Genomic DNA, 23,929 nt, shown 5'->3' with positions numbered 1-23,929 from the left:
GGAGGAGGGTCGATGCTTTTACTGGGGTGAGTTGGGGAGGGGGGTCGATGCTTTTGCTGGTGTGAGTTGGGGAGGGGGGTCGATGCTTTTGTTGGTGTGAGTTGGGGAGGGGGGATCGACGTCTTTGCTGGAGTGAGTTGGGGAGGGGGGGATCGACGTCTTTGCTGGAGTGAGTTGGGGAGGGGGGGTCAATGCATTCTCTGCTGCTTGTGCGAAGTGTGGTGGGCTTCAGGCCTCTGATGTTTCTATCGGTCTGTGGGCTTTCTCTGTTTCCTGGATATCTGTGAGGCGGATGAATTTCAGGGCGTGTACTGTATACACTGTCTACTCTGATATTCCATGTACTTTGTAACCTTTGAAAGCAGCCTCGATTTTAGCAAATGGCAGAGCCGGCTTGATGGAGCTGACGGCCTACTCCTGCTCCTTACATTCTTTGAAGCAATTAGCCTGGCTGAATACTGAACGTGAGAATACCGAACCTTGTCATGCCCATAAACCATTACCGTTCTTATTTCTCTCAATGGTGCTCTCCTGGCTGGTTAACCCTCCAGATGAAGATTCACCACTTGACGTCACGTCTTCCCGGCTGTGATGCTCGTAGAGTGGTAAAGGGCGTTGGCCTCCTCCGCACCTGCTGGAGAAATAAGGAAACTTACTCCAGGAATCAAAGAAATTTTGCACCCTACAATACTCTTCAGAGATTGTCTGCCTGGTATCAGTGGTCACATAACCAGAACTTGAGCTATGCACCGGCTGCTCATACGACCATCCACCACCTGCTCCCATGGCTTCACGTGACTCTGATCAGTGAGGTGGGTGGGGGGGGGGGGGGTCGTCTAAGCAGGTGCTACATCTTGCCAAAGGATAGCCTGCAGGCTAGCGGAGGGAAGGAGCACCTTACACCCCCATTGGTATCTCCACTCGTCACCCGTGATCTCTGACAACATACGACACGATGATGATGATGATGGTACCACAAGGCGACTGAAACAGTAATCCAGTAATATCCAACAACACAAGTTGCCATGACAACGAGAGAACTTATATTCAGTTCACTGAACAACTTCGGTAATGGTGATTGAGAACTGTCTTTACAAACTCATCTTTGGGAGAGGGAAACCTATGAGCCATTCTTCATCAGTGGATGCAAGGTGGAGAGAATGAGCAACTTTAAATTCCTCTGTTATTCCTAGTGTCCTGGAAGTACAATTGTGAAGAAAGTATAACAGAACCTCTACTTCCTCAGAAGTTTGCAGAAAATGGTGTGATATCTAAAATTTTGACAAATTTCTATAGATGTGTGGTGGAGAGTATATTGACTGGCTGCATCATGGCCTGGTATGGAAACACCAATACCTTTGAACGAAAATCCTACAAAAAGTAACGGATACTGCCCAGTACATCACTAATAAAGCCCTCCCAACTATTGAGCACATCTACATAAAATGCTGTCATGGTAAAGCAGATTCCATCATCAGAGATCCCCACCACCCAGGCTGTGCTCTTTTCTTGCTGCTGCCATTAGGAAGAAGGTACAGAAACCTCAGGACTCTCACCACCAGGTTCAAGAACAGTTACTACCCCTCAACAACCAGGTTGTTGACTAAACGGGGATAACAACACTCACTTGCCCATCCATTGAGATGTTCCCACAACCAACGATCTGACTGTAAGGATTCTTTATCTCATTATTTCATGTTCTCGTTACTTATTGCAATTTTTTATATTTGCATTTGCAAAGTTTGTTATCTCCTGCACTCTGGTTGAGCTTTCATTGATCCTGTGATTGTTACTATTCTATAGCCCACAGAAAATGAATCTTGGGGTTGGATGTGGTAACGTATGTGTACTCTGAAAATAAATGCACTTTGAACTTTGATGCACTAATGAAGTAAATCGTCCATCGTTACCCAGTCTGACAGAACTCCACTATAGACCACAGTAATGTGGTTGATTTTTAACCTCTGAACTGGCAAACCGCTCAACACGACGGAGCCAGAGTGAAAACTCACCAAGTGCAAGACCACGGTGGTTAAAGAGCACTTTCCTCAGGAGTATCCGAGGATGCTCGGTGATTACTGCAAGAATCACTTTGAATGCATTGAACATTTAAAAGTCCCACTGCTCTGTTGAAGCTAACAGGGTATTATTGATCACAGTTGGTTTAGGCCTCTGAGTGCAAATTCCGCCTGAGGAATCAGGTCAGGTTTTTGGGGAGGAAGGAATGTGAAGAAAGCACAGGACAGTAAAAACAGACCAAAGTATCAGGGGCTCTCCAGCACATTCAGTGTACTGTATACAGAAGATAATCCCAGTCTCTGATTTTGTCTGTATGAACAACATTAATGCTGCTCAGCTGCAGAACTGGGAGCAATTAATATAGAAACAAAAAAACACAGATAAATTAAACTTCAAAAAGCAGGAAATACCGGAAATACTCAGCTGGGTCAGGGAGGGAGAGGGAGGGGGAGAGAGAGGGCAGAGAAAGTGGGGAGAGAGGGGAAGAGAAGGAACAAGGTGGAGGGGGAGAGGGGACAGGGAAAGGGGGAGGGGACTGGGAATGGAGAGGGGGGTTAGGAGGAGATGGGAAGGAGAGAAGTGTGGGAATGGAGAATGGTGGGGAGAGGATGGCTGGATATGGGGAAGGGGTGTGGCAGCAGACGAGGGAAGAGAGGGAGGGTTGAGAGAGGAACAGAGACAGGAGGGAGAAAGGCAGAGGTCAGAGTTAACCAAATCAGGTCTATTCATAAGAAGCATTAACTGCCTTCCACTTCATAGGTGCTGCCTAACTGGTATTTCCAGAATTTTCTGTACCATGCTTGTAATAAATTATAACTCCTAAAAGGACAGTCATCTTCAAACTCTCCTTCATAACCATCTGAGATTGACATCTATCTAATGACAACAGAGCTTAAGAATGTGGCTCTAAAGAAGCGTATCTACCAATGAGGTGTTATGGCATGTCAAATTTTTTTTGATACTCAGCACGTTTTCTGTGAACAGTAACATGTCAAATTCTTTTCTTTCCCTTTCTCCAATCAACAGCTCCACTGTTCCCCACCATCCCGTCCTGTTCACTCTCACTCCACTGAGACACAGTGTCACTGAACTCTCCTCCGCTCCCCACCAACCTCCTGAACCGGCATTAAGCAACGGTCTTTCTCCTGCCACATCAGCCCAGTGATAACGAATGGGAGAGTGAGTGATTACATCTTTGTGCCCTTTCCCTCAGAAGGGTGCATGACTCCCAGTACACCACAAAATTGGTCTTTATTGAGGGGATATCATAAAATATAATCGTATAGTACATTCATGTTTACCCGTAAGTTGAGGGTTGAAGAGTCCCATTAGAAGTTGAACTTACGACAATGCTGTAGTGTTTCTGGAGTAATTTACATTTCACAATGTAGATCAAGTTCAAAATTGCCTTACCCAAAGAATAAGCTTGTATATAATATGCCCTGAACAGAAGCTGTTGGAAATCTAGTGTAACACACACTAAATATTGGAGGAACTCAGCAGATCAAACAGCATCTATGGAGGGGAAGAAGCAGTTGATGTTTCGGGCGGAGACCCTTCATATAGTTTGATTAAGGTTCTTGGCCCGAAATGTCGGCCGGATATTCTCCTCCATAGATGCTGCCTGACCTGCTGAGATCCCCCAGCATCTTGTGTGTGCCAGTCTGGATTTCCAGCATCTGCAGAATCTCTTGTGCTTATGAAACTTCTGACTTGCTTATAACGCGGAAAACTTTAATGGAACGCAGAATGACTGGAATGCAAGCAATCTGGTTATAAAATGCAACTGGAAGGAGTGCATTCTGCTATCACCGATCAATTAGTGGAGGTGACATAGATGTAATAGTATTGATTGTCACACAGCACCACCTCATCTTTAAAGATGACATAGACCTTGAGGAGCTGAATTACAAGGAAAGGTTGAATAGGTTGGGACTTCATTGCTGAGTGTTGGAGAATGAGGGTTGACTTGATAGAGGACTACAAAATTACGAGGGGGTATTTTCCCCTCAGGTTAGGTGAGACTAAAACCAGAGGTCATAGGTTAGGGATGAAAAGAGAAATGTTTAAGGGGAACAAGAAGAATGCCTTCATTTAGAGGGTGGTGTGAGTGTGGATTGAGCAAATATGAGGAATATAGATAGGGTAACTCCAGGCAGGATTTTTCCACTTAGGTTTGGAAAGACCAAAACTAAATGTCAGAATCAGAATCAGCAGCATATGTCATTGAAATTTTTTCAAAGTCTATTCAGAAATTGGATGTCAGAGGGGCGAAGTGTGAAAGTTGACACATTTAAGGGGAACCTCAGGGGAACTCATTCAGAGGGTGGTGAGAGTCTGGAATATAGATAGGGTAAATGCAGGCAGGCCTATTGCTCTGAGGTTTGGTGAGACCACAGCCAGAGGCCATAGATTAAGAGCGGAAGATGAAATATTTAAGGGGTGGTGAGAGTGTGGATTGAGCTGCCAGTGGAAGTGTTGGATGCGGATTTGATTTCAACATTTAAGAGAAGTTTGAAGAGTACGTGGATGGGAGAGGCTCGAAGGGCTATGTTCCAGGTGTACATTGAAGTTTGGAACAGACTAGATGGGCTCCAGATTATTTGTAACCAGGGAGCAATAATCCTTGTCTGGAGCCCGTTCTGAGTTACACCGGACGGCGGTTTATGTGAAGAGCTTACGATACAGGAACAGGTCAGTCACCTTAATGGAGCTGTAGACGCTGGAATCTGGAGCTATGCATCTGTAGCCTCCAGTGTTCCCTTCACAGAAACTTGGTGTGGTTTATTATTGTCACATTTGCTGAGGTAGAATGAAAAACTGTTTTGCATGGCTTGTGATTCTGCACAAATCACTCCACCACATTAGTGCACTGAGGTAGTGTGCTATTATGTGTGCATAACTTTCCAGTGGCCAGTGCAAGGGGTTCGTCTGGAACTGGAAGTTACAATGGTGACCAGGCTGCACTCAAACAGAATTGAGCAGAAGTTTAACAGTTAAATGGTCTCATGTAAACCCACGCCAAGTTCGTCTTTATTTAGGGCATAAAATGGTGTCAGAAAGACACAAATATTAATGCAGCAAATGCACGCAATACACCTGTGGAGCCAAATGACAGACCAAAAAGTACCATTAAACCACCTCAGAGAATGATTGAAAGTTGATAAGGGACTGTAGTTGCTCATCATAATTGAAGTTGAAATGTTGAACACTTGAAAATGTGAAAAAAAGAGAGAAAAAAGGCTGGCTACGGAATGTAGATATTTTTGTTGGAAAGGATTGTTGTTCCTTGGAAGTTTTATGAGGACATTGTATTGTATTTGTTTTTCTTTCAAGGGGAAAGATGTGTTGTTATGTATGCACAATAAAGAACTGTAGTTTCCAATGGACAACGTGAGGGGTTCACCCAGAAGCAGATGGTGAGTGGGCTGCATGAGCACAGGGTTCAGTAATAAAATACTCCAACATAAACTTGTGTAAGTTTGTCTTTATCAATAACAAACATAAGTGATAGGACAAAGGAGAATGAACAAGTCACCACCATAGCAGCTGTATTAAGCAGTTAAGTCTCAGATTAGTTATATCACTGCGAGGTACAAAAAAAAAGAGAAAATTTGCAGATGCTGCAAATCCAAAGCAACACACACAAAATGCTGGAAGAACTCAGATCAGACAATGTTTTATAAGGAATTAATGCAGAAAAACAGGTAATTGCAAAGAGTTCATCAACATTTTCTTGCAACTGTACTGACACCCCTGTGCCTAGTGTCACTTTATGGACATAAAATCAATCTATGTTTATAAGTTATCTTATTTACTTATATTTATACTGTTTATTATTATTATTATTATTATTGTGTTCTTTATCTATTTGAGGGTGACGGGATAGAAATACGTTTCTACCAGAGGAGGTCTAAGGCACACATTCCCTTCGCTAGCCTGCCGGTCACCCTTGGGCAAGGTGTAACACCTGCTTAGTCTTCCTGCCCCTGCCCCCAACCTCCCTCGATCAGGAAGCCACGGGGGCAGGTGGTGGGTGGTCGTATGAGCAACTGGTGCAGATCACAAGTCCTGGTTATGTGACCACTGACACCAGGCAGACAATGGCAAACCACATTGTTCGAAAAATTTGTCAAGAACGATCATGGTGATGGAAAGACCATGATCACCCACGTCATATGACATGGCACATAATGACGACGGTTTAACCTTTGTGCTACGTCAGATCCGGAGAAACAGATTACTTTGTTCTGCTTTTCACTTGCGTACTGGAATTGACACTGAACCACCTTGAATCTTCCATACCGATCATTTCATCACATCAGTACAATGAGGTAGTACAAATGAAAAGCTACAGAAGAATGAAAGAGTCATTCTCACAGCAGCTGCATCGAGCAGTTAGTCCCAGGGCCGCAGAGGTCCTCATTCTTGGTGCCCATGTCCAGAATCATCAGATGGGCTGCAGAGTCAGCTCAGGACTTCTGGCAGGTCTTCGTCATCGTCATCGCTAAGTGCCATGTCGTATGACGCAAGTGACCATGGTCTTAAATCATGATTGTTCAAGGCAGATTTTTCTACAGAAGTAGTTGCCATTGCCTTCTTCTGGGCAGGGTCTTTACAAGACGGGTAACACCCACCTCCCCCCCACACCTATTATCAATACTGTTCAAACAGTCTACGATTTTTCAAGAAAACCATAAGATGAAGGAAGTGAGGCACCATGGTATTGCGGTTAGCGTGATGCTATTGCAACTTGGGGCATCGGAATTCGGAGTTTAACTCCAAGTGGAGGTAATCACTGGCAGTCGTAAGCATGCAGCCTGGATACTTTGGTCATCTGACTCTGATCCCGAGGCAGCGGAGTAGTTCGGTGTGTCCCAGGTGACTGAGCAGCCTTATTCAGGGTCAGCACTGCTCACCCACAAATGGGGCAAGGGACTAAAAAAAGTTTCTCTAGATTTGCCTGCCCCAAGCCAACTGGCCAGCATACCGTGGGTGATGATTTTACCAACCTGGATTGATGAGCAAGCGACTAATGAAACTTCGATTTTCATCACATCCACTATGACCCACAGCGATGAGGTCAAGGAGAACTTCTAACAATTTGATCAAATTGTGAAATCAACACCTCCAAGAGATAAACTGCTTCTGCTTGGTGACTTTAACAGGAGGGTTAGCAAAGGGGTGCTGGGTCTGCGTGGTTATGGCAAAATGAACAGTCCCGGCCTGCTGCTGTTGACTATCTCCAACACCCCGTTCAGGCAAGCTGACAAATACAAGACAAAAAATGGAAGCATCTGAGATCCAAAAAGTGGCACCTGATAAACTTCCTCATCACTCGGAGGTGGGACGCTGGTGACTTTGGGATGACCAGAACGATATGCGTTGGAAAGTGTTGTACTGATCGATTCTTACAATATGCATTGCTCTTAAACATCTCAAGAAGCCAAAGGCCAGTTGACAGTCATTCGATATCGGGAAGCTGAACCACCCCTGGCATCAGGAATGACTTGTGGACAATCTGGGTGACAAGTTGATGCTACACGGCCCCCTCATTCAGAAACCCCGCACAGAAATGGGAGAACTATAAAGCCCTGCTACTCAGTTGGCTACATCTTTTCTCGGGTTAATGAACATGATGAGAGCATCACCAAGGGCTGGCGAGCAAAGCAGAAAGCATTTACTGCACGGCAGAGTGACTTGTCCTGTTTCGAAATGTGATTGGTTTAAGCATCTCCAGAGACAAGCCCAGAGTGCACTGCGCAGAACGCAGGATGCACCGTGGGAGAGAAAAGCAGAAGTTGCTCAGTGCTACGCTGACGCAAGAAACTGAAAGGTGTTCTTCAGGACCTTTGAAGCAGTCTACGGACTGCGCAAACTGAATCACACACCTCTTTTGTTGGCAGCTAGTAAAACCCTGCACAGGGCGAGAATTAACATCAGTGAGAGATGGACAGAACACTTTAATAACCTTCTTAACATGTTGGCTACTGTCGATTGAACTGTGTTTAATCAGATCACCCAGAAGTCTGCTATTGACACCCTTGATCTCCCACCTACCCTGGATGAAGTCAGGAAGGCCATTTCTCAAGCAAACTCTGGTAAGGCCCCTGGGAGGGACAGAATTCCTAATGAGCTCCTTAAGTCAGCACTCACAGTGTTCCATGACATCCTGACAAGCATGTAATTGGAGGAAGGCATGCCTGAGGTCTTTAGGGATGCCATAATAGTTCCGCTGCTCAGGGGCAAAAGCAGCAGGGCTCATTGCGGCAACTACCAGGGTATATCTCTCCTGTCTGTCACAGGGAAAATCTTAACTCACATTGTCCTCAACTGCTTGATTGCCAACGTATCAGAGGCGAACCTTCTTGAGGCACAATGTGGCTTTTGCCCAGGCTGTAGTACTGTTGACATGGCTTTCGTCATTTGTCAGATACTGAACAGAATTTGCAACACTTGCCATCTTCGTAGACCTAACCAAAGCCTTCGATCCAGTCAACAGGAAGCTCCTATGGTGAGCGCTGTCAAAACTTGGGTGCTCACGCAGATTCAGCAATCTCGTCCGCGTCTTCGACAATGACATACGTGGCCTTGTTCTGTCGAATGGGGAGAGTCTGCATTTTAAGTGGCATGATGCTGTGGTGTACTGGCACCTCTGCTGTTTAATTTGTTCCTCACGTGCATACGAAACCACGCTTTCACGCGCGCAAGACACCACGCAGTGGGCACTGTACATCGGATGTACATAAGGTACAGGATGGACGGATCACTTTTTGACTTACATCGCCCGTACAAAAACAAGTAGCAATTTCATTCAAGAAGCCCTATATGCTGATCATTGTACTCTTATGACCCACACAGAAGCTGATCTCCAGCTGCTTGTTGACAGGTTCGCAGAAGCCACTCGTCTCTCTGGCCTCACCATCGGTCTACAAAAAACTGAAGATCCTGTTCCAACCCAGTCCAAAGTCTACTGACCTCAGCCCCATCCGTCTGCATCAAAGGTACGCAGCTTAGAACTGTGCAGGAATTCAAACACCTCGGAAGTGTTATTTCTAGTGATGGCTCCGTCGACAAAGAAATCAGTAGCAGGATTTGCAAGGCCAGTCAATTCCTCAGGCACTTGCATTCATGTGTAATGAACCAGCGTAACATCCGAAAAGCCAAGAAACTCAAGCGGTCGTCATTAGCAGTCTATTATATGGCTGAGAAACCTGGTCCGTATACAGAAGCCTTCCATGCACGTAGCCTGAGGGCAATCCTGGACACCCACTGGCAGGACCGCGTCACCAACGCGCACAAGCATATAAGCAATGATCCTGCAGGCCCGGCTTCACTGGACAGGGCATGTTCCAGGGTACCCAAACAATTGCTATACGGAGAACTGTTGCAAGGATGAAGAGATGGGGGCGACCTTGTAAGAGGCTCAAGGAGTGTGTGAAAGCCAACCTCATGCATGCCAGCTTGAGCGGAGTGTTCAGGACCATACTGGATAGTGTGCCCTGGTCCGACAAGCCTCTAACAACTTCAAGAATAAACGTGCAGATGTGGTCGCTGCTCGAGAGAGGAGAAAAATGCCCACATCGGTTGCTCCAACAGCGGCTGGACAGTTTACTTGTCCTCACCGTCAACACTCATGCCTTTCTACAGTCGGACTGGAAAGCTTCTTCAGAACACACAGATGATGAGCTGCACAGACAAACATCATTGTCGGAAATGACAGACAACCAACATGTTCAAAGTAAACTTATTATCAAAGTCCATATATGTCAGCATACACAACCTGAAATTTGTTTTCCTGTGGGCATATTACATAAATCTATAATGGAATATTAACCATAATAGAATCAATGAAAGACTGCACCAATTAGGGCATTCAAATACAAAAAGCAGAAATAATTTTAAACAAATAAGCACTGGCGTTTCCATACCAGGTTGTGACACAGCCAGTCAATATACATGAATCCAAATCTGAGCCTCCAGCCACTGGGGCATGATCATCACTAAATATCAGAAAATATTGGCTTCCAGGTAAATTCCCCTTAAACTATTAACTGGGAAATCTGTAGCTACCTGTGACTGTATCTACTTCATGCTGTGTTGTGGTGTATTAAATTGTGTGAAAAATGTTCAATGAAAATCTGAACGGTTTCAGTGACACTGTAACTCCTTGTGAGCTGGCAGCATGAAAGGCGACTGTACAAGTTGAACACTGTAGGTTTGTTAAATGCTTGCGAGCAGTGGCTGGATTCCTCCTTAGCCTCAGAACCAAAGACTAAAGAGTCTCTGCATGTGGATTGAAGCCCTATTGAGGCACCTTTCCCTTGGCTCTTGGGACTTCACCTAGATCAAGGAATCACGATTGATTGGTGCCTAGGATGAACCCTGGTGATTTCACAATTTGGAACTCCAGTTCCCCCCACAACAGTGGTGATGCACCATCAATAACTCTCGGAGACGTGAGGCGAGATATAGGCTTTTATTGGCTGGAACAAAGAGCAAGCAGCAAGTGACCACCGCACTGCATCCTGGAGACTGAGGCCGGGGCTGTGCCTCCAATCACCTTTATACCGGGGTCTGTGGGAGGAGCCACAGGATCAGTCAGCGGGGTATATGCAGTATATGTGTCCAGACAGGTATATGTAGTTCACCACAAGTGGCAATCAAGTCCCCTGACTATGGCAGTAATTGAGTAGTGATTAATAATTGTGAGTCTTGAAATCTTCGTAACCTACTGCATAGTATTTTGTGGGTTTTCTGTTTTGTGATAATAAATTAGGCTTAAGTTACTTCGTTGTGCCGCATCTCCTGGACAATGAATTGGTTTGGATCTAATCCACCCAGCCCATTACACAGGTGGCTGTTGAACTGGCTCCCTCTGAATGCTCGTATTGCTATGGTCCTAGAGGTGTAACCCAGTCATGCTGCAGAAGCTGAAATTCTTGTTACTTTAAAAACCAGTCTGGTATTCCAATGCCTGTAGTTTACAATGGGTTTAAGCTGCTGAAAACAGTCATTTAACCTAGCCAACAAAAATCTACAGGGAGATGGATTTAAAAGTTGCTATATAGTCAAATATAAAGGTACAGGAGCTTCGGGACTTGCATTAACAGGCTCAGGAAGTTACTCCCCTTCAACCATCAGGCTCTTGAACCAAAGGGGATAAACTTAACTCACCCCATCATTGAAATGTTGCCACAACCAATGGACTCATTCTCAAGGACTCTTCATCTCATACTCCTGATATTTATCGCTATTGATTTATTATTATCATTATTTCTTTCTCCTTGTCTTCTGCACTTCGGTTGACCTTTCATTGATCCTATTATAGTTACTATTCTATAGATTTGCTGAGTATGCCTACAAGAAAATGAATCTCAGGGTTGTATATCTTGATATATATGTGCTCTGATAAGAAAATTCACTTTGAACTTTGAAATAAATAATTCCACAGTCTGACATGTTAGTAAGTCATTAATCATCACGGTCACGTAGCAGCTAGTGTAACGTTTTACAATGTCCACTGTAAGATGCTCATTCCCGTTGCTGTTTGTCTGGAGTTGAAATGTCCACCCTGTGACCACGTGGCCTCCCCAGGTGCTCCAGTAACCTCCCACACAACACATTTCACTATTTTTATTTACTTTATTTGTTGAGATAAGGTGCAGAATCGTTCCTTCGGCCCATTGTGCTGCACCGCCCAGCAACCCCCCAACCCCCAATTTAATCCTAGCCTAATCACGGGACAATTTACAATGACCAATTAACCCGCCAATCGGTACATCTTTGGACTGTGGAAAGAGATCCATGCGATCACAAGAACATACCAACTCCCTACAGGCAGTGGTGGGAATTGAACCTGGGTCACCTGTACTGTAAACTGTTGTGCTAACCACAAAACTAACATGCCAAAGACTGAGTTAAAAAAAGGCAGACAATGGAAGAATTCATGGGTACATAAGCAGTGAGTGCTGGATGATACTAATAAAAATGGGCAGAAATAGTTGGCTAATTGGAAAGACTGATGTTCACGATTACACAACAGATAACCGAATATTGTATACTGAGCAGATTGAGCAATGCTTTAAAGCAAATGGAACAGCCGGTGAGGAGCGTGTGCCAAGTTTGCTGAATGCTTTGGATTTAAAGGCACACAGTTTGCCTAGAAGTTTGACCGTTATTTGTATGTCACATCCCTTGAAACAGAGTCAACTGGAAGTGAATTAAGAAAGGTACTGGATGATGCCAGAGCAGTACCTTGTTTGATTAAATACTCTGTGTTGCTTACAGAACATATTGCGGGTTATACGTAGATGTATATAAATGTCACACATCATCATGCCACCACGTCATACATATATGCCTCGTATAAAAGTAAAAACCAAGTTGGGCTCGCATTCTGGACTCTCTGTGTTTTTCTTTTCGATTAGTTTTATGTTCTGGAGTTACAAACCATAACAACGTAGACCTGCTATTCTTAAGCCCAGCTAACTGCACCCGGGCCTTAGACCTCCACACCCCTCCCATGCGTGTACCCATCCAAACCTCTTAAAAATTATTCTTCAGTGGACAGCTTATCCCACACTCCCAGCGAACACTGAGTGAAGAAGTTCCCCCTCAGGTTCCCCTTCAATATTTCACTTTCTATGTATCAGTAATACTGATGGGTGCCCATGGGTCAGCATGAATACGATGGGCTGACAGGTCAGTTTCCAAGTTGTACCACTCAATTACTCTATCTTAAAATTTTACAAAGTGGCATCTCAAATTTTAGTGGAAGCTTCCAGTAATGAATCTTAATTTGACAAAGCTTCCTCTAAAGTTGAGACAGAGATATTTCTCAACCGTAGGTCAAATACCCAATTATAACAACACGAACTGCAATACATCTCCTTTGGAGGACTGGCTCATTGTCAAAGTTTGCATTTAATCCAGTGACTGATATTTGCTTCTCATCTGCATGTTAAGTTTCAAAGGGAACATTATGGGCTATTTTGGTGCATTTGCATCTCTGTAGCCACAGCCAAGTGCGAAAGATCAGTGCCAGTTGCCTTTAATGGCACATGGACTGTCTGGTATGAGACAGGATTAGGACAAGCTGCACACGGTTGTAGACTCAGTCACAACCATCATGGGTACTTCCCACCATCGAGGCCATCTTCAAAAGGTGATGCATCAAAAAGGGGGCATCCATCATTAAGGATGCCCATCACCAAGGACATGCCCTCTTCTCATTACTACCATCAAGGAGGAGGTACAGGAGCCACAGGAGCTTGAGGACAACCACACAGCATTTTAGGACAGCTTCTTCCCCTCTGCCATCAGACTTCTGAATGGACATTGGAGACATGACCACTACCTCATTATTCTTGCAATTCTTATTTAATTGTATATATGTATGTGTGTGTGTGTGTGTGTGTGTGTGTGTGTGTGTGTGTGTGTGTGTGTATGTGTGTGCGTAAGTGTGTGTGTGTGAGTGTGTGTGTGTGTGTGTGTGTGAGTGTGTGTATGTGTGTGTGAGTGTGTGTGTGTATGTGTGTGTGAGTGTGTGTGTGAGTGTGTGTGTGAGTGTGTGTGAGTGTGAGTGAGTGTGTGTGTGAGTGTGTGTGTGTGAGATGTGTCTGTGAGTGTGTGTGTGAGTGTGTGTATGTGTGTGTGAGTGTGTGTGTGTGTGTGAGTGTGTGAGTGTAAGTGAGTGTGTGTATGTGAGTGTGAGTGAGTGTGTGTGTGTGTGTGTGTGTGTGTGTGTGTGTGTGTGTGTGAGTGTGTGTGTGTGTGTGTGTGTGTGTGTGTGTGTGTGAGTGTGTGTGAGCATGTGAGAATGTGTGTGAGTGTGTGTGTGGTGTGTGTGTATAAGGTTAATTTTATTGTCAAAGTACGCACATACAATCCAAGTCTGATATTTGTCTTCTCCAGATGGCTATTAAATACAGAAAGGCCATGGGTGTTGAAAGAAAAGACACCAACTCCCCTCCAGCTGGCACAAGAATAGACCCCAAAATTCCCTACTCTCCTGCAGCAAAAACACAATAACAATCGATGATCCCCTACACATAACAATCTCTAACTCCTCACTCGCAGAAAACAGAGACAGTTGTACCAAACCCCCAAACCCCTCACACACAAAAAAATCACCACCCGCCAATCACCCGCAAGAAAGAACATACTCAAAATCGAAAGGAAACCAATATAAAGCGCAGTCCAATAATCACATAAATCTCAGAATATGGAAAACGTCTTTTTGTCTGCATACGAGGAGATCACCGCATAAACTCAGTCCTTCTGTAAAGAGTGATGGCTGACTGGGGTCCAAATGCTGCTGACCCCCTGTTGGGAGCCATCACTGACCCCTCCGCATTCACCTCGCTGCTTCGAGATGGAGTTGTTCATCACCCCACGCCTTGTCTCTGGCCTTTTCCATGAGTTAACTTGCATTCTTGGACCATTTTGGCGCCCCCATTCCCCCATCTCTGCTCTCCCTGAGACAACATGTGTTCTTGGTCCCTTGGGCCCCCCGTCTCTGATCTACACGAGGCAGTTCTCCGGACAGCTTAGCGCTAGATCCTTCCATGGAGCTTCAAACTGTACATCTCAGACTCCGACAGTTTCCATAGCACAAACAAGACACAAAGAACTAGCAGAAAACATAGAAAGAGGGTAATAATTGGAAAGATTTCCTTTCTGGACAATGTTGCCCAAGGAATCATTGTTTGCTGGTGCTATCTTGACTGGACTGTGTGGTCCAGTTGTCATAGCCATGGGTGGTAATGGGGACAAGCTCTCACTAACTATTAACTGCTCCCAATGGTGTGTGCCTCAAATAGCCTCTGACAACCAAGTCCAGCTCCTGGCCTTCACATGTGGCTTAGTGACTAAGCCAGGTGGAACCGTTGCTGCTCACAGGAGAAGGGGCAAAGGCGGGTTAATAGTGCCTTAAAACAAGTTGCTTCGGTTGGATGGGGCCCATCAGGCGTGGTTGGCAGCTCATCTAGGAGAAGGAAAACTCTGATCTCAAACCTCCTCTGCCTTGCGGCTATGCCCACTCATGGGAAAGGCTTCGGGAGTAAACCCTAAGGGAAAAATCCAGAGCTGGAGTCTCTAAGGCAGTCCTACGCTGACTTCCATGCTGACTGGCAACTCCTGCGATGCTGCTGGTTTGGATGCTCACTAAATGGGAGCATTTAATATTGCACTGTACTGCTGAGGCAAAACAACAAATTTCATAAACCTGATTCTGATTCCGAATCAGAGACGGGGCAACTACGTGAGCCTGCAAGCCGATGTGTCCTGAAACATCGTACAAGACAGTCACAAAAAAGCTGATTCCAATTACGTACTTTCCAGACCTTTCCACATCGGGATAATAAAGAGGAACCAGTAAGACAGGAGAAGCGTCCACCAAGGCTCGAGTCAGCGTAGCATGTGTCCAGCTCCGGAATAGACTAGACCCAGCTTTATGGCCTCACATCTGCTGTTAACATCTCTAGTCGGGGAATGCACTTATGACCATTTAATCTGGCAAGGGTGATACACAGAAAATCCTGGTTTGCAAAGTCTGCCAATGTGCTCCTTGAAATGCGCTGGCTACATTCCCTCACACAGTTAGCTGCATAATTCTAATTACTGTTTAGAATATATTAAGTGAGGGTGAACAACAGAGATTGTATCAAACATCACCCAGCCAATAATTTATTTTGCACTCATAAAGCCACTACTGAAATGTTTAAAGACCTGCCAAATTTGAACAATGCTTACCATACAAGTGATGGTATGAATATCAATTTCTCCTTCTGGTTTTAAAAATTCCCTCCCCTCCCCCTTCTTCTATTCCCCACCCTGGCCTCTCAACTCTTCTCACCTGCCTATCACCTCTTCCTGGTGCCCCTCCTCCTTCCTTTTCTCCCATGGTCCACTCTCTTCTCCTATCAGATGTCTTCCTCTCCGGTCTATCTTCCCTCCCACCTGGCCTCAGCTGTCCTCCTTCACTCTCCCCCCACCTTTTTATTCTGGTGTCTCCCCCTCTTTCCTTTCCATTTTTGAAGAAGGTTCTTAGGCCAAAAACTGTTTATTCATTTCCATAGATGCTGCCTGACCTGCTGAGTTCCTCCAGCATTTTGTGTTTACTTTCAAATGACAGTTTATTCCCTTCCTCAATAAAAAAACTTTCAATTATTTACAACTGGGCAGATCTAATGGGAGCATTGCCAAGATGCAAGGGCCTGAGTTACAGGGAGAAGTTGAGCAGTTTAGTATTTCATTCTTCAAGTGTAGCACCCTCCTCCCAGAGGACCACAACCTTGTCGCAGGGTTTGGAGGCTTAAGGATCTGAAAACTATGTTGGCTAGAGTCAGGGTTTTATGCTTTGGTTCTTGGTAGGGTCAAACAGGTCAAAGGGGAGAGGGCAAATTATAAGTGGTCCACCGGTCTTGCAGGTACTGGGGGGGGGGGGGGGTTCAGCTCAGGGCTATCAACCCTGAGTGGTCAAACAAAGCTGTTACAAAAACAGCAATGAAGAGAGTTCTACATCTGAGCGCAATGGTATTCCTGAGACCCCACCCGTGATTTGCATGGCTGACAGTAGTGAAAACCACGAGGAAACAACTGGCTTGGAGGAAGCCCTGAACACCACTAGAAGTGGAGGACCTTCACTGGTGCCCTAAACCCCATTCCTCTGTCTTGTCCCTGTAATCCCTAATCCCTTCACCAATCCAGAAGTTATCCCTGTCTGAAATACACACAATTCCACAGGTTTGCCACCCTCTGGCTGAAGAAATTCCTCTTCATCTCTCCTCTATGGTCATGCCCTTTGGTTCTAGACTCTCTCACCGATGGAAACATCCTCCCAGCATCCATTCTATCCAAGCCCTTCAGAATCCAGTAGGTTTCAATGTGATCCCACCCATCTTCATCCTTCTGAATCCCATTATGTACAGGCCTGGAGACATCAAATATCCTTCATTCCTGGATAATTCTTGTGAAGATCCTTTGGATTGCTGAATTGTCTTTTTTTTGTATTTTCCTTCTAGTTTAACTTTGTCTATCCTCCAAGAGGGCCAAAACCTTCTCGTGGGTTGGAGGCCAGTGTGACTCAATGACCCAAAGAGCATTACTGGTTGGATTTGGCCTTGTGCTTTGTCTTTTGGGTCACTTATGCCAAACAGGTCGAAGATTAGAGACCAGACTAAGAGTGGTCCACCGGTCCTCTAGGTTCAGGTCAGCTCAGGGCTAACGACCCCGAATGGTAAAACAAAACCGTTACAGAAACAGCAATGAAGAATCCTTCTACACCTGAGTGTGACGGTATTCCCGAGTCTCCACCCGGGACGGGTGACTGACAGCGGTGAAAACCGAGAGGAAGCTACTGACCCGATGAAGGAAGCCTGAAACACCGCCAGAGATGGAGGATCTTCGTTGCTGCACTGAACGGGCAAAAGAGAAGAAAGATGCTTGCTTATAATTTTTGTATAATCAATCAGTAAATTTTCCAGTAATTGCGGTACAGCTGATTCTGTACTTTCTAGACGATTTACAATTGTTCTGCAGCCACTTGAATCTGGCTATGTTATGTTGTCAATGGGATGTTGTCATCTTTAGACTGAGTATGAGATGACCACAATTTATTTTCCTCTTTGCTTTGTTTGGTCTCTGTTGTAACACTCCAAATATCTGAAAGCATCAAATTTTATGCCTCATTTTTGACTTCCAAAGATCCTCAAGGCCAATATGACCAGATCCTTGGCCAGGGCCAGCACATTTCTCCTTAGAAATGAGGCCCAGAATTGCTGATAATATTCGAAATAAAGCCTCAGCAGTAAATACTTGCTTTTACACTGTTCCTCCATTATGTGTCGTGTCGTTTGATGTGGGTGACAACATTTTTTTCTACAGAAGTGGTTTGCCATTGCCTTCTTCTGGGCAGTGTCTTTACAAGACGGGTGACCCCAGCCATTATCAATACTCTTCAGAGATTGTCTGCCTGGCGTCAGTGGTAACATAACCAGGACGTGTGATATGTACCGGCTGCTCGTACGACCATCCACCACCTGCTCCCATGGCTTCATGTGACCCTGATCGGGGTGGGGTGGGGGATAAGCAGTAGCTATACCTCGCCCAAGGGTGACCTGCAGGCTAGCGGAGGGAAAGAGCACCTTACACCTCCTTTGGTAGAGACCAATCTCCATCCTGACACCTAATTTTACATTGTAGCCCTCTTAAAGTGAATGCCAAGATGGAGAATAATTAGGAATTTCACAGAAAGGTGTTCAAAAATCTTCTGGTCATAGTTCTTTCATTATCTTGACAATACTTCATAGAACTATAACACTGCTTTCATCATGTGGCTAACTCCAATTCAGCACTGTGGTTATATTACTCAGTAATCTAGAGGGTTGGAGTACTGAACCAAAAATATAAGCTTCAATCGCATTGTGACAGCAAGGGAACTTAGTTAAGAACCGACCTGGGCTGGCTCAGGAGCTTAGTAAATACTTCATAGTATAGTCGACTCAGCTTCAAATTCCCGCCACTGTCTGTAAGGAGTTTGTACGTTCTCCCCGTGACCACGTGGGCTTTTCCCAGATACTCTGGTTTTCTCCCATAGTCCAAAGACGTACCAGTTAGTAGGCTAATTGGTCACTGTAAATTGTCTCGTGATTAGCTCAGATTAAATTGGGGGATTTCTGGGCGGCGTGGAAAGGACTATTCTGCGCAGTAGTCAATAAATAAAAAAAAAACAAATTTAAAGCTAATACCAACAATGATGAACCTGCAAGTTTGCCATAAAAATCATGCAGGACCTAATCCAGCGGCCACTGAGTGAGAGTCCATATCAAAATCAGATTTAATATCACCAAAATATGTCGTGAAATTTGTTGTCAGCAGTACAATGCACTACATAATAAAAGAGGAAAAATGAATTACAGTAAGTATATATATATTAAATAGTTGAATTAAATAAGTAGTGCAAAAATTAGAAATTAAAAAGTAGTGAGGTAGTGTTCATGGGTTCAATCGGACGGCAGAGGGGAAGAAGCTGTTCCTGAATCGCTGAGTGTCTGTCTTCAGGCTCCTGTACCTCCTCCCTGATGGTAACGACGAGAACAAGACATGACCTGGGTGGTGAGAGTCCTTAATGATGGACGCCACCTTTCTAAGGCACCACTCCTTGAAGATGACCAGGATACTACGGAGGCTGGTGCCCCACGATGGAGCTGACTAATTTTACAACTCTCTGCAGCTTACTTTGATCCTGTGCAGTAGGATCCCCTACCAGATGGAGAGACAGTCAGAATCCTCTCCAAGGTACTTCTGTAGAAATTTGCATATGCTGTGGGATTTGTTGTCTTTGTGGCAGCAGTACAATGCAATACATAATAATAGAAAAAATATGAATTACAGTAAGTATATATATTCAATAGTTAAATTAGTGCAAAGATAGAAATAAAGAAATGTCGTGTTCATGGTTTCGAATTCAGAAATCTGATGCAGAAGGGAAGAAGCTGTTCCTGAATCGTTGAGTGTGTGACTTCAGTCTCCTGTGCCTCCTTCCTGATGGTAGCAATGAGAAGAGGGCATGAACTCTGGGGGTCCTAAATGATGAATGTTGTCGTTTTGAGGTATTCTGGATACCATGGAGCTGGCTTTTTAAAATCCTGTGCAGTGGCTCCTCCATCCTGGACGATGATGGAGCTCTCCAGAGTCCAGCTGTGTACCCTGCACACTGCATTGCTCACTGACCGGAGTCACCTTGCCAACTCCGTAACAAGAGAAACTGAAACAAACTGTCACACACACCCATCTTTACAAGAAATTACCTCTGTCGATCAAGTGGGAACAAGCCAGCTAGATTTTTTAAAAACACAAAATTCTGCCAGTAATATTGAGCAACACACACACATAAAATGCTGGAGGAACTCAGCAGGTCAGGTTTCATCAATGCAGGGGTATAGACAGTTAACATTTTGGGCCGTGGCCCTGATTGGGGACCTCAGTCCTGGATGAAGCTCTCAGCTACCCGAATGCTGCTGAGTGAGGGTCCTCATGTTCAGGTAGTCTCTCTCTCTCCCTAGATGTCGTCAGCGGTGGATGGGGCTGGAGCAAGGTTTGATTGACACGGATTTTGGATTTGGACTCTAATCCATTTTTTATGATACGCTCGATTTCCAGTTCTAGTTCTGGTCACTGTTTTGTTTTGTTGCTACTTTTTTGGGGAGTTTTTGAATTGGAGCGCCCTGCAGATAACGAATGCTGAGCTGAATTGTACTGTAATACAGTCGGCCCTCCTTATCCGCGGGTTCAACCAACCGCGGATCGGGAAAACCCGGAAGTTCTCTCTCCAGCACTCGTTGTTTGAGCATGTACAGACTTTTTTTTCTTGTCATTATTCCCTAAACAATACAGTATAACAACTATTTACATTGTATTAGGTATTATAAGTAATCTAGAGAAGATTTAAAGTATACGGGAGGATGTGGGTAGGTTACTGTGGATCAGGGATAAAAAAAAACGTAAGTTCTCTAAGTTGGAACAGGTACATACGGTTTTATTTAGCGTCAGTTAGTCAAATGTTTGTCTTAATATACAGTATATATTTTACCTTTCTATGCATATAAAACACTTAAGAAACGTATGTATTTCAATAATTAAACCACTGTGTTGCTTGGTAATAATTGTAGCTTTCGTCGGGGCAGGGCCTTCACATACTCCATTATTCTCACTTCATCCTTTAAAATTGTTCCGATCGTTGACCTACTGTAGCCTAACGCTTTTCCAATGACCGATGGCATTTCACCTCTTTCCAATTACTTTATTATTTCCACTTTATTTTCAATCGTGATCATTTTCCGTCAACGGAACAAAAACACCATGGACGTCAGGTCCCGAGCTCCGCTGGGTCCTAAAGTCCACCACACTGACGCAGGTTAAATAAGGTCCAGAGCTCTGCTGGGTCCTACAGTCCACCAACCTGAGCATCCGCGTTTGTTGGTATCCATGGGGGGACCCAGAACCAATCCCCCGCTGATAAGGAGGGCCGACTGTATGTCTTTTGTGTTCTGTATTCTGTGTTTTTGGCTGTTTTCTGCATTTGTGTGAGGAGGGAAGGGGGGGGGGGTTGATGTTGGATGTTTTTTTTTAAACAGGTTTGTTCCACAGTTCTTTCTTTTGTACCTGTCTGTGGGGAAGATGAATTTCAGGGTCGTATACAATGTATATGCTTAGATAATAAATTAACTTTGAACTTTGGCCTGAAACATTCAATGTTAATTCATTTCCACAGATGCTTCCTGACCTGCTGAGTTCCTCCAGCAGTTTGCATGTGTTACAAATTGACCGTGTGGCTAGGTATTGCTCAAATACCATCTATAAATTTGCTGACAATACAACCATTGTTGGTAGAGGGCGTACAGGACTGAGTTAGGCCAACTAGTGGAGTGGTGCCGCAGCAACAACCTGGCACTCAACGTCAGTAAGACGAAAGAACTGATTGCGGACTTCAGGAAGGGTAAGACGAAGGAACACATATCAAAAAGTTTCCCCTCGTGTACCCCTTAAACATTTCACCTTTCACCCCAGCACACGACTTCTAGTTCTAGTCTCGCCCAACCTCAGTGGAAAAAGCCTGCTTGCTTATCCATCTCCCTCATAACTTTGTACATCTCTATCAAACTCCTCTCATTCCACTACACTCTAGGACATAACCTACTCTTTGCCGATTACACCACCGGCGTTCAGGGCAGCAGTGAAGGTTTTCCGTCTCTAGTCTGTCCTTGGCCCCCAGGAAGTACTGCTTTTGGCAGATGGAGTGGAGGCGCTCAATGCACCGGTCCCCCAACTTACGACGGGTCTCACCAATGTAGAGAACCAGACACAATGAATGAAAAACTACACACAAACAACGACTGACAAACTACCAATGTGCGAAAGAAGATGAAAATAATAATAATAATAATAATCCAATCCAACACCTTCCAGGATCCTGCAGCAGTTTAACTCAACCTGATTACGTACACAGGCACGATCCAATGGCAAACATCATTCACCAAAATCTTGCTTTAAAATCCAAACCCATAAAGTACTCATACCTCATTAGAGATGCAAGTCTGATCCAGAGTGCCACAGATTATATTACAACTGATCCGTTATTAGAGACGGAACAATCCATAATAACTGTCCGGATATAATAATACAGAATAAACAAGCAAGAACAACTTGGTTAATACATACAGCCATTCCAAACACACATAACACACAGAAATCACTAAGTGAAAACACCAGAAATATGCCGAACTAAAAGAGGAAATCGAAAGACTTTGGAACATGAACAGGGTTTATATAAATAGTCCCAATAGTGATATCATCCCAAAGGAACTACACAATAGCATCAAACACTTAAAGCTACACAGAAATACCTATGTAAATCTCCAGAAAGCCACAACACCACTAGAAAGGTTTGAAAGTTCATTGCAATTGAGAAATGAGTGTGCTTGGCTATGTCAGTACCTCAGGTTTTACCAGCTCAAGCTGAGAGAAAAATGAATAATAAATAAATAAAGTAAAAGTTCCGAGAACATAGGTTGTAGAGTTCTTGAAAGTGAGAAGGGAGAAAGGAGAAGCAAGCTGGGAGAGAGCAAAATTATTTTGACAAGAACACTATAGGTAGCTCATCAAAGTTTTTCTGAGAATCTACACCTCTGTGTCAATGCCACAGGCTATTTCAAGCTCTTTATTACAGAACATATTATGACAGAAGTCATAGCTGGAACTGAAAACACTGGTAAAATGGCTACAAAAAAAATTATTATTAATACGGCTTGATCCTAAATCTGTGCAAGAATTTATAGTGATTACTAAATATGAAACTGCTAATTCTGGGTCATACTACCTCTGCTTCAAACTAAAGCAATAAAGCAAATCAGAAATTACACAGTTACAGGAGAGAAGAAAAGCAAAATCCAGGGAGCATAGAAAGCTTTCCTTCTCTTTTATCATCTTTAACATATTAGAGACATTTGATAGCTCTGGGCCTCTAATTGCTAGGTTAGAAAAATGAAGAAGGGGCAAATCTCACTGAAACCTATTGAATATTGAAAGGCCTAGTCTCTATCTTTGCAAGACATAGACATGGAGAGGATGTTTCCTATAATTGGGGGAGTCTAGGATCAGAGTACACAACCCCAGAATAGAGGGACATCTCTGTAGAACAGAGATAAGGAGGATTTTCTCTAGCCAAAGGGTGGTGAATCTGTGGAATTCATTGCCACAGATGGCTATGGAGGCCAATTCATTAGGTAAATTTAAAACAGAGGTTGATAGGTTCTTGACTAGTCAGGGTGCCAACATTTACGGGGAGAAGGCAAGAGAATGGGGTTGAGAAGGTTCAGTAAATCAGCCACGATTGAATGGGCTGAATGGCTTAATTCTGTTACTATGCCTTACGGACTTTTAGTTACACACACAAAATGCTGAAGGAACTCAGCAGGTCAGGGAGAATACACAGTCAACGTTTCAGTTAAAGAGCCTTATCAGGGTCTGCAGAAGAGATCAGCATGAAACGTTGACTCTTTATCCCTCTCCATAGACACTGTCTGACCTGATGAGTTCCTCCAGCATTTTGTGTGTATTACTCTGACCATAGACACTGTCTGACCTGCTGAGTTCCTCCAGCATTTGGTGTGTGTTACTCTGTCCATAGACACTGTCTGACCTGATGAGTTCCTCCAGCATTCTGTGTGTATTACTCTGACCATAGACACTGTCTGACCTGCTGAGTTCCTCCAGCATTTTGTGTGTGTTACTCTGACCATAGATACTGACTGACCTGCTAAGTTCCTCCAGCATTTTGTGTGTGTTACTCTGTCCATAGACACTGTCTGACCTGCTGAGTTCCTCCGGCATTTTGTGTGTGTTACTC

At 44.3% G+C, this 23,929-nt stretch overlaps 1 protein-coding gene across 10 annotated transcripts in view; it reads right to left on the bottom strand.

Moving 5' to 3' along the window:
- Positions 1 to 23,929, bottom strand: part of sipa1l3 (signal-induced proliferation-associated 1 like 3) — a 391,364-nt gene that overhangs the window by 83,736 nt on the left and 283,699 nt on the right. For 9 of the 10 annotated variants that reach the window (XM_059985106.1, XM_059985105.1, XM_059985113.1 and 6 more), the window contains one exon: positions 504 to 634. In XM_059985106.1, coding sequence (XP_059841089.1) covers positions 504 to 634 — 131 coding nt within the window. The remainder of the gene's footprint in view (positions 1 to 503; positions 635 to 23,929) is intronic. The other variant, XM_059985112.1, reaches the window with a different exon arrangement.

Source organism: Hypanus sabinus, chromosome 11, assembly GCF_030144855.1.
Source record: "Hypanus sabinus isolate sHypSab1 chromosome 11, sHypSab1.hap1, whole genome shotgun sequence".
Lineage (NCBI taxonomy): Eukaryota > Metazoa > Chordata > Chondrichthyes > Myliobatiformes > Dasyatidae > Hypanus > Hypanus sabinus.
This window is presented reverse-complemented; position numbering and strand designations above follow the sequence as displayed.